General features: G+C 44.1%; 1 protein-coding gene across 1 annotated transcript in view; it reads right to left on the bottom strand.

Moving 5' to 3' along the window:
* Positions 1 to 7,348: 7,348 nt before the first annotated feature.
* The window catches only part of kcnj5 (potassium inwardly rectifying channel subfamily J member 5), a 52,552-nt gene continuing 42,304 nt past the window's right edge, over positions 7,349 to 17,596 (bottom strand). The window contains exon 3 of the mRNA XM_072593013.1: positions 7,349 to 10,923. Coding sequence (XP_072449114.1) covers positions 10,523 to 10,923 — 401 coding nt within the window. The 3' untranslated portion in view covers positions 7,349 to 10,522. The remainder of the gene's footprint in view (positions 10,924 to 17,596) is intronic.

The following is a 17,596-nucleotide window of genomic DNA, read 5'->3' on the forward strand; positions in this document are numbered from 1 at the left end:
CATTGTTAGATGTTGGGGCACAATCTAAATTCACTTGTAAGATCTGATAGGGTGGATCTTTATAGGGGCCTGAATGATAGGAGTTATTATGAGAAATATGGCAGATTCAACGAGGCTGATCTCAATGTCAGAGGTTTGGATGTTGGCATGAGATTCTCACTAGGCAGCGGTGAGTTGCTTATCAAATGGATTATTGCTTGTTAACAACCTTATTAACTACCTGTTCACATCTCACCTCATTAATATGCAGTTTTCCAACTTACCATCGGTAGTGAGCAAACTAGATGCTGAGAATGCCCACTGTGCAAGTTGGATTGGGTATCTGGTGATTTCAGCTCGCTGCTGAGAGCTTCCTGTTGGTCACCATGTAACAGGATCACAGGGCAGCATCCTGGGCACCCCTTGTACACAAGCATTGTCATCTGCCAATTACAAACCCCTGAGGATCCTAATGCCACCTCTCTGATCTGTTTGCAGGACTTTTCGGAATGATAGACCTCCGGTGCAGGGAGGACAGGCTAAATGCTAAAAAGGGTGGGGCACTCAAGGCTGGACAGGGGAAAAACCAGAGATATTTGTCAGCTTGGTTCAAGATGTGTAAGGGGTAACTCAAGGGAAAGGGTGACCACCATATCTGCGAAGTCGGTTTCTGTGGTTTCAGTTACCCGCATTTTCCCGTGGCCCAAACATATTACAGGGAACATTCCAGAACCATGGACCAGGGGGCTGCCGGGAAGGAAATTTCCCATTGAAATGAATGGGTCCGCACCTAAAACGGTTTCGGGCTTCCGCGATAGGTCTTGAAACATATCCCCCGTGGGTACAGGGGGACTACTGAATAAGAACAAACAAGTCAGGGGAATACATGCCGAATGGTAGGGCCCTGGGAAGCACTGAGGATCAGAGAGACCTTGGTGTGCATTTACACTGGTCCATTATAGTATCAGAACAGATGGACAAAGTGGTTAAGCAGGCATATGGGATACTTGCCTTTATTAGCCAATGCATAGAGTTTAAGAGCATTATGTGAGAACTAAACTAAACATTTGTTAGGCCACAGCTAGAATATTGTGTGCAGTTCTGGAATCCACACCATGGGATGGATGTGATAGGAGAGGATGCAGAGGAGATTTACCAGGATGCTGCCTGGGCTGGAGAGATTCAGTTATGAACAGAGATTGGACAGACAGGAACTGAGAGGGGCATGATACAATTGTATAAACATATGAGGTTCATAGATAGGGTAGATTGGAATGAGCATTTCCTATTGACAGAGAGGTCAATGACCAGAGGGCATAGATTCAGTGTAAGGGGCAGAAGGTTTAGAGGAAACGTGAGGAAAAGATTTTTCATCCAGAAGGTGGTGGGAAACTGGAACTCACCTCCTGTAGGGGTAGTAGAGGCATAAAGCCTCCTAACCAGTGAAGAAGTATTTACAGGTACATTTGCAATGCTAAGGCATACAAGGCTATGGGCCAAATGCTGAGAAATAGGATTAGAATAGTCAGTTGGTTGTTTTTGAATTATGTGGATGTGATGGGCTGAAGGGCCTTTACTGAAGCAACAAATACAGGAAGCATTTGATTGCAAACTACAACTACAATTCATTCGCACTCATTTTTGTGGCCATTTGCAGTGCAGAGTGAGTATGCTTCGGGTTTAAACAAAGGTCAAAGGCAATTTGCTTCATGTCATTTGTCCTTGCAAATGAAGCATTGCCACCTCAATGATACTGGCATGAGCAACAGTGAATTAAAAAGAGGCAAGTGCCGGCCAGTAACATCCCATTGATTGTAAAACTTCCAGAAGGGCTATGAGAGGTAGAGACCATCACTTCATCATCTGTCGTGAGAGTGTAATGATGGTCTGGGCTGAATGTAATGGAAAGTTTCAGGATTGATGTGGCTCTAGGATGGGAAGTGGATTGGAGTGCAGCTGGCATTGTCTTTTAATAGAATGCAGCACCTTCACCAAGTTGGTGCCCATTCTGAGGCTGAGGCTGAATGAATGGTGTTATTGGCTCACTGTATGTCTCACGGTGTGAAGGGATGTGTGCAGTCCTCATCTGCGGGCAATGCCACCAATATCTCCTCTGAGACCCAAGAACTTCTTTCACTCCTCGTGTTCCCAATGTAGTCCACACTTCTACTGAGAGTCCTGTGCCACGCTGTTAGGGGGATGTTGATCACTGGTGGCTATCTTCTTGATAAGGTGAAGGTGGAGGGTTGGGACCAATAGGAAGCCCAGGAGCAGCAACAAGCTACCATGGAGAATAAACCCAGCCCAGGAAGGCATCACTGTTTCAGGGCCCCTCAATATTGAGGACCATAAGAGGCAGAGAGTCTTTGCTCCTGATTCCATTTCCTCAGGATGAGTGAGGCATGGTGTTGATACAGGCTTTATTTGTCCTGGAACACTATCATAGCACTGTGACAGATGCTGGAGGTAGACCTGAGGGCCACAGGAACAGGAGGCCATCTTCTCCCTGACGCTGTGAAGGGAACAGCAGCTTTGAGGGTCTCTGTGGCTGCCTCCTTCCAGGGAGTGATGGCTGACCTGAGTAGGATCTCTCAGTCATGTACCCACAATGCATCAGGGTGGTGAGTGATGTCAGCAATGGAAGATCACCCTGACTCATTTTGTTTCCCGATGATGAGGCCAGTGCTGCAGCCTCCCCATTGACTGTATACACATGGCACTGAGAGGGCCGTATCACAATCTGCAGATTTCATCAGCAGGCAGGAGTTCCATTCCATTAATGTTCTGGTGATCTGTGATCACCGTTACCACTTCCTGGAGGTGTGTGCCCACCACCCTGGGAGATACCAAGGCCCCTACATCCTGCAGCACTCTCATGTACCTGGTATGTTTGAGGGTCCCAGGGCCTTAATGGGCTGGGTACTGGGGGAGAAGATTAACCCACAGTGTCTACGTTTCATGACCCATCACACAATCCCCTGACAGATAAGGAGCATGGATATGATGCTGCCCATCCTTCGAGCAGGGCCTTGGGGGAGTGGCCAATGGAGCTGCTGAAGATGTAGTCCCACTGCTTGGACCGGTCTTGTGGGGGGGTGTCCTCCGTACAGTCTGGGCAGAGTGTGCTGCATCAGCCTGGTGTGCTGTGCCCTACACAATCGGTGCAGGCAATGAGCTGATGTGATGGACACTGAGGGGATGGGTGCCGTTTTCAGAGGAGGTGGAGGATGAGGACATTGAGGAGGAGGGAGCTCTCCCTGTACATGTCAGAGCCCAACTGTACCAGATGCTACAAATCTGACAGGAGCTGACTGAGCCCCGGTTCCGGTCGCTGAGAACTGGGTACAGCAGACCATTATGGAATGTACAATCGCCACTGGGCATAGTGCCAGCGTATGGTTTGCATTGTGGGGGTGAACTGCAGTCATTGCTTGTTTGCTTGTGTTCACCTTTGCTGTGTGTAAATAAAAGCTCATGTCTGGAATTGTCTGACTGCTTTTCCTGATATGATGTGCCCCAGTGGATGATGACAAGCTGGGAGTCTCCAGTGGGCATTGCGGGCAGAATAGCAGCGATTGAGTCACTGTGATTAGACAGGATGAAGCTAAGGACAGGAAAACTGTGTGGCCTGATGATTAACGTTTGATGAGGGGAGAGAATGGGGTGGTATATGTGAGGAAGTGTCAGCCATACCGGTTGTGTGCCATGGGCAGTGTGGGTTTTTGGCTGCTGTGTCATGTGGTTGCTAGTAATGGACAAGGTTGGATTTCTAAAGATCGTGTAGGTACCAGGGATGCTGGTCTTTTGGCAGGTATCCATTTAATGGCAAGTTATTCAGGGAACAATGGGCTACAGAATGGGGCTAGGACTGCGTGAAATGGACATCATAAGTGCCAGTAGGGCATTATAGAGGTGAATTTGGTACAATGCAGCAAGAGATCTCACTCGATCGCACGGACAGAAATCCTTGAGAAACTTGATGGAACATTCACTATGTCAAAAAAAATCACATTCCATTCAGCTCATGGTCTGGATTTTGAGTGCACCAAAGTAAAATTTTGATAGTTAAATATGCATTCCAGGGACAACCACTTTTTCCCAAGTTTACTCTTTACCTTGTGTGAACAAACATTGTAAAATTCATAGCATGGGTCAGTTAGAGTTATCAATCAATAATATTCTCTTTGGGGTTTAGGAGTTTCAACAGCCAAATGGATTTCTGGTCTCTCAGTCAGGCATCTCCAGGAATTCTGACCTGATACATGATTTGCCTCCTTTCTCTGCCTGGGCTGGAGGTCCTGGTGCATGGGTTGCACCTGCCTTGTACTCAGGGCTCAAGAGGTGTAATAGTTAGTCCAATATCTTTATTTTAACAAAATATATTCACTTTATCCATTCTTAACTACTTCCTTTCTATTGTTGTGATATTCTAAACTGTTATCCTGTGCCTTTTTTGTAACCATCCCATTATGTTTGTTAAATAGTTTGCAGGCAGGAATATTAAGAGGTGAGCCTTCCTCTTGTTTGAGCCAGGTCTCTGTTATTGCTGTTTATTTCACAGTCTCATGTAACTTACTAGTTTTACTGACGGTGCTCCAGATCTGTTCTCAACTGCCTCACAATCCACCACAGATGATCCTGTCCTGTTTCTGAACTATATTTTTTCAGGTGGTGTGGGAAGGGGAGGCAGGATGGTGGGGGTGAGGGGATGAAGGGAGGTGGTTGGTGGTAGATGGTGGAATAGTGATAAGATACCTGATTGAGTATTTTAAAACATCGTGGAGTGTGGGTTAAAATCCCACCATCTGGAATTTAATTTTCCTCAGTAAATTCTGTTGACGGTGATACCATCACGACTGTGATCGTTGTAAAACAAAACATCGGGTTCACTAATAACCTCGATGGAAGGAAATCTATCATCCTTACCTAGTCTGACCGACATGTCACTCCAGCTCACAGCAGTCTGGTTGACTCTTAACTGCTAAGAAATGGTTTAGCAAACCACTCAGATCAAGGGAAATCAGAAATTACCAATAAAAGCTGGACTTAACCAGGGATTATTGTGAAAGAATTTTTAATAATCATAAGCCTGCTATGACTGAAAAGGAGTTTTAGATAAAAGTGAAATATTCATCGCACCAGCTGCTTTGATCTTCTCACTCTGACCGATTCTCCCTTTAGCTGCACCATATGAAAGGGTGAGTTTTCAGTGCAGGGCTAAATGTGTGAAAATTTCACTCTAGCACACGATGAATAGTCATAGGGATAGACAGCACGGAAACAGACCCTTCGGACCGACTCACCCATGCCAAGCAGATTTCCTAAATTAATCTAGTCCCAGCACTTGACCCATATCTCTCTAAACCTTCCTAGTCATGTCCCCATCGAAATGCCTTTTAAATGTAATTGCACCAGTCTCCACCACTTCCTCTCATAGCTTATTCCATACACGCACTATCTCCTGCATGAAAAAGTTGTCCTTTATGTCCCTTTTAAATCTTTCCCCTCTCACCCTAAATCTATGTTGTTATTCAGAAAAATGAAATCTGAAATGGATAGCCGTACATTTAATGTATAATTCTAGATTTTGCAATAAGACGAGAAGGTCATAATGTTAGATTCACTTTTGAGGTCAGTGAGTGTGACTGGGTTGTTTAGAGTTTGTTTACATCAAATTAAATGGGGCCTTTAACGGTTCAGTGTTCAATATTCAGTGATCTAGAAAGCAAGATAGAAAGAAGGTTAAAAAAAAGGACAGTTGTCTAGTAAGAAGGTGTCCATGACATAGGGACAGCAGTGGGATCTCTTGGAAAAGCAGAACCAGTCAGAAGGTTAGTGAGTGTGCAGGTTTCTTTCAGAGAGCAGCAGATCATTCAGAGAAAAGGTTTGATAAATGTGTGAAAATTCCACTCTAGCACATGATGAATAGTCACAGCCATAAAGAGGTACAGCATGGAAACAAGTCCAACTTGTCCATACCAACCAGATATCCTAAGTTAATCTAGTCCCATATCCCTCTGAAGCCTTCTTATTTATGTACCCATCCAGATGCCTTTTAAAATATTGTAATTGTACCAGCCTCCACCACTTCCTCTGGCAGCTGATTCCATACTCTATTAGATTAGATTACTTACAGTATGGAAACAGGCCCTTCAGCCCAACAAGTCCTCACTGATCCTCCGAAGAGGAACCCACCCAGACTCATTCCCCTACCCCAGGCAATTTAGCATGGCCAATTCACCTAACCTGCACATCTTTGGACTGTGGGAGGAAACCAGAGCACCCAGAGGAAACCCACACAGACACAGGGAGAATGTGCAAACTCCACACAGACAGTTCCCTGAGGCGGGAATTGAACCCAGGTCTCTGGTGCTGTGAGGCAGCAGTGCTAACCACTGTGCCACTGTGCCACTCTGTAGTTCATCAGTCTCCAAAATAGTTAGGGCAGAGGAAGTCCTGAGCTGTTTAGAATTTAATAAGGGAACAGCCACAGAATTAGCTTTAACATGTCAACATGGCAGTGTCAAAACTAAAGTGAATAAAGTTAGTCTCCAGTAAATTCAGGATGTACATCTTCACCTAGGGAGTAGTAAGAGCATGGACCTCAGCAATGGGTGGCACGGTGGCACAGTGGTTAGCACTGCTGCCTCACAGCGCCAGAGACCTGGGTTCAATTCCCACCTCAGGCAACTATTTGGAGTTTGCACATTCTCTCCGTGGCTGTGTGGGTTTCCTCCCACAATCCAAAAATGTGCAGGTTAGGTGAATTGGCCATGCTAAATTGCCCGTAGTGTTAGGTGAAGGGGTAAATGTAGGGGAATGGGTCTGAGTGGGTTATGCTTCGGCGGGTCGGTGTGGACTTGTTGGGCTGAAGGGCCTGTTTCCACACTGTAAGTAATCTAATCTAATACAGGGGCTGGTTGAATTGGGTCACAAAGCTGCATTGAAGATAATGGATGGATTGGTGGAATTTCGACGATGTGGTATAGAAACTTGTATTCCAATTATTGAGTTGTCAGATTTCCAACAGATGTTCTTGAGGCTGCAGAATGTATGCTTATTGATAATCAAATGGAGACAATGCGTTCCTTTCAATATCTTTCCACCAGACCCACTTTGAAGCTGAAGTTCTTAAAACTCTTTTTAATCTCAATCCATTGAACCTTGGGTGCTCTCTGTAAAGTGGAACTGACTGTGCCAATATGCTTCAACAATGCAAGCTCCACCATCACCCCTGCTTCTGCCAACTGACTTCATTGCTCCAATTTGGGATAAGGTTCGAAACCACAGTCGTTCCATTCAACCCAAAAGTGATGGAATATTGTCATATTGTGTTTTACCTTCTGACCAAACAAAAACTTTTAGTCAATTTTAACTTGCAAGAACTACTTTATTAAATAAAATATGTGAAATCTTTCCAGAATTTATTTTTCTTTTGTTCAGAGATTGAATATACAGACAAAAATACATGGAAAAAGTGCCTCAAGGCCTTTTAGAAAATATCAGGTTCAACTCTGTGAAACATGCATTTTTGTATTGTTCAGTTTTTCTCTGTACAACATTGTGAAGTATAATCAGTGTCCAGCTGGTTACAGCTCTATCCCACTGCACTCTCAACGTAAGCTTGCCACAGTCAGTGCATTTAATTTTTCACAGAAGTCAAGAGTCTGAATTGTGTAATGTGATTCTGGAACTTGCATGAGCATCTTAGTTACTATGTTATGTTGCAAAATTTCACAGGATCAATCACCACTTGGCACTTTGCCAGAACAATAAATTTTGGTCTCAATCTACATGGTTAAATTTCCTTAGATGTTCAGCAGTATTTTCTAAATGAACTTTACACATGAAAATATTGGGAACTATGAGGGTGAGATCACTTAGCAAAATGCCAAGCTGAACTATTTACACTTTACACACCTTACCCATGCTTGTTCCAGGCAGGTAGGTAGTGGGTCTAATTTTTCAAAAGTTGAACAATGCATCAAATCTTGCATCTCGACTGAGTGGTGTAGCTGCTAGTACTCAGAGTGAGATGGGCTCCATCAATGTCTGCTAAGTCAGCTAATTTGTCCACTTCGTCACAATTAACAATAGTGAATAACTAGGAAGATATTCAAAGTAGTCGGAAAAAATAGTAGGAAATATTTTACACAAAACAGTCTGTATCCTCACAAACTGACCACAACAAAATGCAAAATTTACATTATCAATGGGTTTTTTGATATCTTGATAACTCAATGTCAATGTTAGGAAGCACTCAGGCACTCTGCCCAATATTGACTCCACTGAAACAGGTTCATCTCTCACCTAGTGTCTCTCTAATAGTAATCCCATATTTGACGGCTCATCTTGTAACTGCAGCTCCCTCTCTCTGAGAGAGAGAACTGGAGGTACGCTGAGAAAAAAACCCCCCTTGGTTTATGATAAATGAAAGCAGGAAGTGCTGGAGAAACTCAGGAGGTCTGGCAACATCTGGCAGAGAGAAAATCGAGTTCAGATTGAGTCCAATAAGACCTAGCTTCTGACCTGCGGAGTTTCTCAAGCACTCTTTGTTTTATTTCAGATCTTCAGCATCCCCTATATTTGTTTTGTTTTGATACCTTGGTTTATCTCCTGCTGTTCTGAAAGTTTTCTTTTTACTGACTTCATTGACCATGGGATACTCTGAGGTCCTGAAAAGTAAACCTGAGTTTTTTGTATTGTGTGTAAAATCCCATCAGCCTCCCCCGTACCCCCCCGCCTTTCTGAATGGAATGGTAAATATGGGGAGTTTCCTTGTACTGTATTCCAATAGGACAGTTTGGAATGGATTGATGGGAGAAACTTCAGGATGGAACCTGGTGTCTAATTAAAAGCAGGCCTCAAATGGAGGATTGTGTATAACTCTGGACACTTCAGGACAGATAGTGACAGCATCAGAAAGCCTGCAGAAAAGATTCATCAGATAGTTCCAGGGAAGAGGAACTTCAATCGAGAGAATTTCACCTTGGGAAAAATGAAGGTTGAGAGGAAATTTGATAGAGGTGTTTAAAATAGAGCAGTCTGGACACAGCAGACACACTCTTCCTGCTGATTGAATGACCGAGATCAAGAGGATTTACAAAAGTAATGGTGACATGAGGAAACTAGGTTGATATGCAGTGAGAAGTTAGGATCTAGAATGTGCAGACAGACTCATTTGAGATATTCAAGAGGAAATTGGCTTATTACGTGAAAATAGCCATGGGGAGTAGGTGGGCAAGTGGCGCTAGGTGAATTGCTCATCCAGAAAGCAGGTGCAGGTAAGATGGGCTGAATGGATCCTGTGCTTCTGTAATTTCCTCTCACCAACATCTAGGGACATTGAGAAACACTGGCCAAAGAGACAAAGGAAGGGAACGGAGAGGGACGGACAGAAAGATTTGTTCTATTGCCATCTTCGATCACGTCTATAAGGACAAGGCTACAGGATAGGGGAGGAAATGCAAATTAGATTATAAATGCCACCTGCTTTTCACCAGGAATTTTCCATCAGGGATCAATCAGAAGAAAATGGCAGCTTTCAGTGTCTGAACACCTAGGGCTGGGTTGTGTGAGCAACCACTCAAATTCAAATCTCGCAGGCTGTGGTAGAGCTGGTTCAAGCTCAGACTTCAAGAGATATTGCGATCATTCTGGGAAATCACTCCAACCCAGCCACCTTATCCTGCACAGAGGGTGAGTCCTGAGCTGCTAAAACAAGTGAACAGGCTTGGCAAGACATGAAGAGGACTTGGTGCTCCCAGACTAACCTGCTGGATAAATCAAATGCTGCACTGAGTTAACCATCCGGTCCTTCAAACTGATGTGTACTCCATGCAGTGTCCATGAAGGTGAGCTGAATAAGAGGTGCACAGGGCTGGCCTGGTTGTGTGTCTAATCTCACGAATCGAGGTCAGCAGCAACCTGAATCATTCAGAACATCGACAGCTCATAGGACTGAGGTGACAGAGTTGGGAGGGGAAGGGAGAGGTTGGGCCAATTGATTTGATCACAGCTCAGTCACCCAACCTCTCCATGAGAAAGGGAGGGACACTTCCCTGTTTTATATTCTATCAATAGAAAGTGCACCATGACCAGAATCTAATGAGAATCAGTGTAAAGAGCAGATTCTTGTATCAATGGCAGGGATGTTGCTCATGACATGGAGTGAACTAGACTCTCTAGAGGAACTTGCACTATCTCTGTGTCCAGTCCCAGCCTTTGTCAGCTCTTCAGTTTCCATCTTGTACTCACCATCTTGGAACAGCCCCAACCCCAGAAGTCAAATATACAGTGGGTGCCCAGTAAGAAATCAGCAGGTATAGAATGAAATGGTGACATCTATTCATTATGTACAAATTATGCTAGTCCAGTCCCTAATTCTGATTGATTCACTCTGCACATGATGGGTAGAATGTTGAGCTTCCATAAGTTACCACATATGCACACATCCACCTTATATTCTGCTCAGCTGTGTTGTTAATCACTAGTTTGGTCAATAAGTCATGGAACAGTGGAATTCAGGGGTATCCCAAACTCATTAGAGTTTCTGTGCTTCTTCAAGTCCCTGTACAAACCTTGCGGAAAACCCTGGACAATATTCAGAGTCTTCGGTTGCAGAGAAAGGCAGCAATTCTTCTGTCTTGGCAGCAGGATTGCTTGTACTGATGTAGTCTTCTCTGTCAGGGTTTTCCTCCTCCTGCACCTGAACATCCTGACTTGGATGACGTGGGAATGACAGTTCTGATAGCAGCAGGCCTGCCTTCCGCATCTCTGCCATTTGCTTAGCGCTGCAGTCTGGGGTGTTTGTTTCATAGGTTTCATGGAAACTGTTGTAATCCACTTCGTAAAAATCCTTCTCCAAAGTCAACACTGGGTTGAATCGATGTCCCCACAGAACCTCCGAGTCAGAGTATGAGCTTCTGGCCTGACACGTCATTCCTGTTGGAGAATATATTGAACACACAAATGAGAAATGTTCTAACAACATGGGGTACCTATGTGAAATACAGAAGAATTGACGGCTATCCACCCATCTGACACCCTACATTACCCCTTAGACACCCAATATGGAGATAGCAACATAGCGCATGGTTACAATCTGAATCAAAAGTCAGTCTGAATCAATCTGAATGCAGAGTCAAAAGGCTTTGGGTTCAAGATTCACTCCAGGACTTCAGCAGAAAAATCACAGCTGACACTGAAGCAGCACTGCACTGTCAGAAGGACTGTCCTTTAAATGAGTTGTTAACATGTGACCTAGCCTGACCTCTTGGTTGCATGTAAAAAGAGCTGGAGAGCTTTCCTCCAGTTGGTCGAGAAATGAACAATATTTATTTCTCGACCAACTGCACTGAAACAGGTTATCTGGTCATTATCACATTGCTGGTTGTGGGCGCTTGCTGTGCAATTTTCGGCAGCGCTGACACTTCAAATGTGCTTACCTGGCTGTAAAGCTGTCCTCAAACACCGTGGTCTTTCAGCAGTGCCAGGTATTGGGATATTTAGAGGCTGGCGTTTGTCAAATGACATAAACATTGGTGGAATGTCAAGTTGTGAGAGGAATGCAAACAGCTTATTGAGAGATATTGATGGGTTATATTAAGTGGGCAAAAAGTTGGCAAAAGGAGTATATTGAAGTTGTTCATTTTGAAAGGGAGAACAAAAAAATTATTATTTAAATTAAGAAAAAACTACGGAAAGCTCCAACTGATCTTTCTTCTTTTTTCACTTTTTTTTCCTCTATACTTACCTTCTGAAGGAGCTCGTTTCTAGAGGCAGAGGTGGTGGCAGCAGCAGCTGGGTGCCCAGAGAGGGCTCTTTGCTGGTCGTGCCAGAGCAGATCGATGGGATCGTTCAAGTGGCTGGGGGCCCGGAGTGGCACAAGAGCTGGACTCTATTGGCAGGGATCGAGACATCAAACCCAGTACAGGAGAGAAAGGATGGTGGTCGGCAATGTGGAGGTGTGGGGATCAAGAGATTGAGCACAGTGCTGAGGAGAGATCGAACCCAGAGCCCTCGTGGGGACAACCCAGTGTGGACCAACTGCAGGCTAAAGAAGAACTGTAATTTGGAACTTGTCACTTATTTCTTATTTTTCTACACTTTGCCTAAGATTTTGTACCTAAGTACCTTTTACCTGTGAATGGCAGCACTGTAAACTTTTCATTGTCCTCTTGTGTCTCTGTACTTGAATACACTTGATAATAAAATCTAATTCTAATTCACAACGTGGCTTGGGGGTACTTGTGTATGAAACAGAAAGCTAGCACCCAGGTGCAGCAGAGAGTCAGGAAGGCTAATGGAAGGCTGGTCCTTATTTCAAAGGGGTTGGCATATAAAAATAGGGAAATACAACAGTACAAGGTGCTGGAGAGACCACATCTGAAGGACAGTGAGCAGTTTTGGTCCCCTTATTGAAGAAAAGGTACCATTTCATTGGAATTACTCCAGAGATGGTTCACTAGAATGACCCCCGGGATGGAAGGATTGTCTTTTGAGCAAAGTCTAAACAGGTTGGGACTCTACTCACCAGAGTTTCAAAGAATGAGAGGTGATCTCATTAAAACATACAGAATTCTCAAGGAGTTTTACAGGGTAAATGCTGAGAGGATGCTTCCCCTCATGGGAGAGTTTCGAACCAGAGGGAATGGTGCCAGGATAAAGTGGTGCCAATTTGAGACCGAGATGAGGAGGAATTTCTTCTCTCAGAGGATTGAGAGTCTTTGAATCTCTGCCACAGAGAGCTGGCGGGGCAGAGTCTTTGTGTATATTTAAGGCTGAGATTCTTGATCACTAGTAGAATCAAGGGTTAAAGAGAACAAAGAACAAAGAAAATTTACAGCCCAGGAACAGGCCCTTCGGCCCTCCAAGCCTGAGCCGATCCAAGTGTACTGTCTGAAGCTGTCGGTCAATTCCTAAGAATCTGTATCCCTCTGCTCCCCACCTACTCATGCATCTGTCCAGATGCATCTTAAATGAATCTACCATGCCTGCCTTTACCACCTCTGCTGGTAAAGCGTTTCAAATGCCCACCACCCTCTGTGTGAAGTACTTGCCGCGTGGATCCTCCTTAAACTTTCCACCTCTCACCTTGAAAGTGTGACTTCTGGTTATTGAATCTTTCACCCTGGGAAAAAGCTTGTATCTATCCACCCTGTCGATACCCTTCATGATTTTATAAACCTCAATCGGGTCCCCCCTCAATATCCTTTTTTCTAGTGAAAATAAACCTAACCTACTCAACCTCTCTTCATAGCTAGCACTTCCCATACCAGGCAACATCCTCGTAAACCTTCTCTGCACCCTCTCCAAAGCGTCCACATCCTTTTGGTAATGTGCGGACCAGAACTGTACACAATATTCTAAATGCGGCCGAATCAATGTCTTGTACAACTTTAACATGACTTGCCAGCTCTTATACTCAATACTATATGCCTTCTTGACCACTCTATCCACCCGTGCAGCAACCTTCAGGGTACAACTGACCTGCACTCCCAGATCTCTCTGCCCATCAACTTTTCCCGAGGCTCTTCCATTCATTGTATAATTCGCTCTAGAATTAGACTTGCCTAAATGCATCACCTCACATTTGTCTGGATTGAAAACCATCTGCCACTTTTCCACCCAACTCTCCAGTCTATCTATATCCTCCTGCATTCTCTGACAGTCCCTTATGCTTTCTGCTACTCCAGCAATCTTTGTGTCATCTGCAAACTTGCTGATCATACCAGCAGTGCCCTCTTCCAGATCATTTATGTATATTACAAATAACAGTGGCCCCAACACTGACCCCCGTGGAACACCACTGGTCACCTTTCTCAATTTCGAGAAACTGCCTTTAACTAGTACTCTCTGTCTCCTGTTGCTCAACCAGTTCTTTATCTACCGAACTAGAACACCCTGCATACCATGTGACTTCACCTTCTCCATTAGTCTACCACGGGGAACCTTATCAAATGCCTTACTAAAGTCCATGTATATGACATCAACAGCCCTTCCTTCATCTAACAACTTGGTCCCCTTCTCGAAGAACTCTATTAAGTTGGTAAGGCACAATCTCCTCCGCACAAAACCATGTTGCCCATCACTGAGAAGCTCATTCTTTTCTAAATATAAATAGACCCTATCCCTCAGTACCTTCTCCAGCAACTTGCCCACCACAGCTGTCAGACTCACTGGTCTGTAGTTACCTGGAATATCCTAACTACTCTTTTTGTACAGGGGGACAACATTAGATACCCTCCAGTCCTCCGGCACCTCACCTGTGTTTAAGAATGCCACAAAGATATCTGTCAGGGCCCTAGCTATTTCCTCCCTCGCCTCCCTCAGCAACCTGGGATTAATTCCATCCAGTCCTGGGGATTTGTCCACCTTAATAACCTCTTGCATACCCAACACATCTTCCCTACTTAGACCAACATGATCCAGACTCATGAAATTTCTATCTCTAATCTCAAAATTCATCACGTTCCTCTCCTCAGTGAACACTGATGCAAAGAAATCATTCAGAATCTCACCCATTCTCTCAGGTTCAGCACACAGCCTTCTTTCATTATCTTTTACTGGACCAATCCTTTCTCTAGTTACCCACTTGCTTCTTATATAAGAATAAAATGATTTGGGATTTTCCTTAATTCTGTTTGCTAAAGCTATTTCATGACCCCTTTTAGCCTGCTTGATTCCTTGTTTAAGACTTGTCCTACTCTTCCGATATTCCTCCAGGACCCGTTCTGTTCTTAGCTGCCTCAACCTTATGTAAGCTTCCTTTTTCCTCTTGGCTAGTTGTACAATTTCTCCTGTCATCCACGGTTCACAAATCTTGCCCTCCCTATCCTTTGCCTTCAATGGGACATGCCTATCCTGCACTATCTTTGAAAACCTCCCACATCTCAAATGTGGCCTTCCCTTCAAATAGCTGTGTCCAATTCACATTTCTTAGCTCCTGCCTAATTTTAATATAATTGGCTTTGGCCCAGTTTAGTACTCTTCCCTGAGGACCACTCTCTTCTTTATCTACGAGTATTCTAAAGCTTACAGAATTGTGGTCACTGTTCCCAAAGAAATCCTCCACCGCAACTTCTACCACTTGTCCTGGCTCATTCCCCAGTACCAGCTCCAATAGGCCCCTTCCCTCGTCGGACTATTGACATACTGCTCTAGAAAACTCTCCTGGATGCTTCGTACAAATTCTACTCCATCCAGACCTCTGACGCTAAGTGTATCCCAGTCAATGTTAAGAAAATTAAAATCTCCCATCACCACTACCCTACTGCCTCTACATCTATTCATAACCTATTTGTTCTTCTACCTCATGCTCACTGTTGGGAGGTCTGTAATACAGCCTCAACAATGTAACTGCACCCTTCTTATTTCCCAGCTCCACTCATAATGCCTCACTACCTAAGACCGCCATAGTGTCCTCCTTTAGTACAGCTGTGATATCATCCCTGGCCAGCAATGCAACTCCACCTCCCCTTTTACTTCCCTCCCTGTCCAGTCTGAACCATCTATAACCTGGAACATCATGCCCTTCCTTTAACCAAGTCTCTGTGATGGCAATAATGTCATACTCCCAGGCACAATCCAAGCCCTAAGTTCATCTGCCTTCCACAGGGAGGAGAATACAGGTTACGAGGAGAATACAGGAAAATGGCAAAGCAGACTTGTGGGCCAATCAGCCTGTTCCTTTCTTATTTCTTATTGTCTTAAACTGCTCAGTTTAATGCTAAGTAACTGCAGACTTATGACAGCCTTGGAGCAGCCATTTTGAGTGAGGTTGACTTTCCCCTTCACCCCTGATAATCCATGATAACACTGACATCAATATGTACTGGGAATCTCAATCCTCACACGGGAAGTCAAGGAGTGAATGGTTTCTTATCTCATGTACATTACCAGGAGACGGGCTCCAATTGGCAATGGCAGGATCAGAGTGTGTGATCGAAAGTTGCTGCTCCTGATATGGGTCTAACCAATAACTATGCACAGTCAGAAACATCAATGCAAATTCATGGCATCTCTGCTTTACTCCAAATGTATTTATGCAAATAGTGGAATTTAAATTCAAGTTTTAATAATCTGGAACTAAAATTCTGATGATGATGATGAAACCATTGCCGATTGTCAGAAAAACCCATCTGGCTCACGAATGTCCTTCAGTGAGGAAACCTTTCATCTTCATCTGGTCTGACCCATATGTGACTCCAGACCCACATCAATGTGGTTGGCTATCAACTGTTCTCTGAAATAGCTGAGCAAGGTACTCAGTCGGACCAATTTCTATGATGTCTAACAGCATTGCGGGTAAACCTACAGCATGTGGTCTACAGCAGTTTAAGAAGACAGCTCACCATTACCTTCTCAAGGGCACTTAGAGATGGGCATTGACTGTTAGCCTCCCTCCCCACTTATCTCTCCACCTGGAGGCTCCTTGCTTCTGCCTGAAATGTCGATTTTCCTGCTCCTTGGATGCTCCCTGACCTGCTTTTCCAGCACCATTCTAATCTGAACTCTGGTTTCCAGCATCTGCACTTTTGCTCTGTTAGCCTAACCAGCAACGCCACTTCCCATCAATGAATACAAGAAAAAAAATTCAATTTGTATGATCACAAACTGAAAATCTTCCATGAATCAGCAACACAAGCTGAAGCAGTTGATTGTTTCTATTGGCACATATTAGAAAGTATGTATTTAAGAGCAGTAATCTGTTAAGTTTCATTAGTGCCACTCAGGATGGATTTATCATAAAAACTAAGAACTTTTAATAATATGTCCAATCCTTGATGTGAGCACCATATTTTAACTTCACTGGAAATAACTTGCTGTGATGAACCCTAAACTGGTTCATTATGTCACATTTGTCACTTTCTCAGTACATCCCAAACCAGCTGATCAGTGCTTGTATCACTGAGTACAAAGAGTACAAATTAAAAACCTTCTCAAACCAATTAAATTAGTGCAATCCTTCAACTTTTACTTAAAAGCACTTTTGTTGGCAAGCCCTGACAGAGTAAATTAAATCTTGGGCCAGTGTAAAACGTTGTGTAAGTACTAAAGCAGGTAAAATTCTTCTTCAGAACTCAGCCTGGACTTGGAACATTAACTCTGCTTCTCATCCCATAGATGCTGCTAGACCTGCTGAGTTTCTCCAGGGCTTTCTGTGTTTGTTTCAAATTTCCAGCATCACGTCATTTACACAAACACAGGTGGTTTTGTACAACGAAGGTCCCAGCGCTGATTCCTGCGGAACACCGCTAGTTACTGATGTCCGTTCCAAAAAGCACCCCTCCACAGCAACTCTCTGTCTTCTCTGACCAAGCCAGTTCTGTGTCCATCTAGTCAGCTCACCTTGGATCCCATGAGACTCTCTATCTTCTGTAGTAGCCTGCCATGAGGGGGGCACCTTACCAAATGCCTTACTAAAGTCCATGTAAACACATCGACTGCCCTTCACTCAAACATTCTTGTCACCTCCTCAAAAACTCAATCAAACTAGTAAGACATGACCTTTCCTGCACAAACCCATGCAACTATGACTAACAAGTCCATTCATTATCAAATGTAAATAAGTCCTTTCTCTCATTATCTACTGCAACAGCCTCCTCATTGCTGA

This window comes from Chiloscyllium punctatum, chromosome 23 (genome assembly GCF_047496795.1).
Source record: "Chiloscyllium punctatum isolate Juve2018m chromosome 23, sChiPun1.3, whole genome shotgun sequence".
Classification (NCBI taxonomy): domain Eukaryota; kingdom Metazoa; phylum Chordata; class Chondrichthyes; order Orectolobiformes; family Hemiscylliidae; genus Chiloscyllium; species Chiloscyllium punctatum.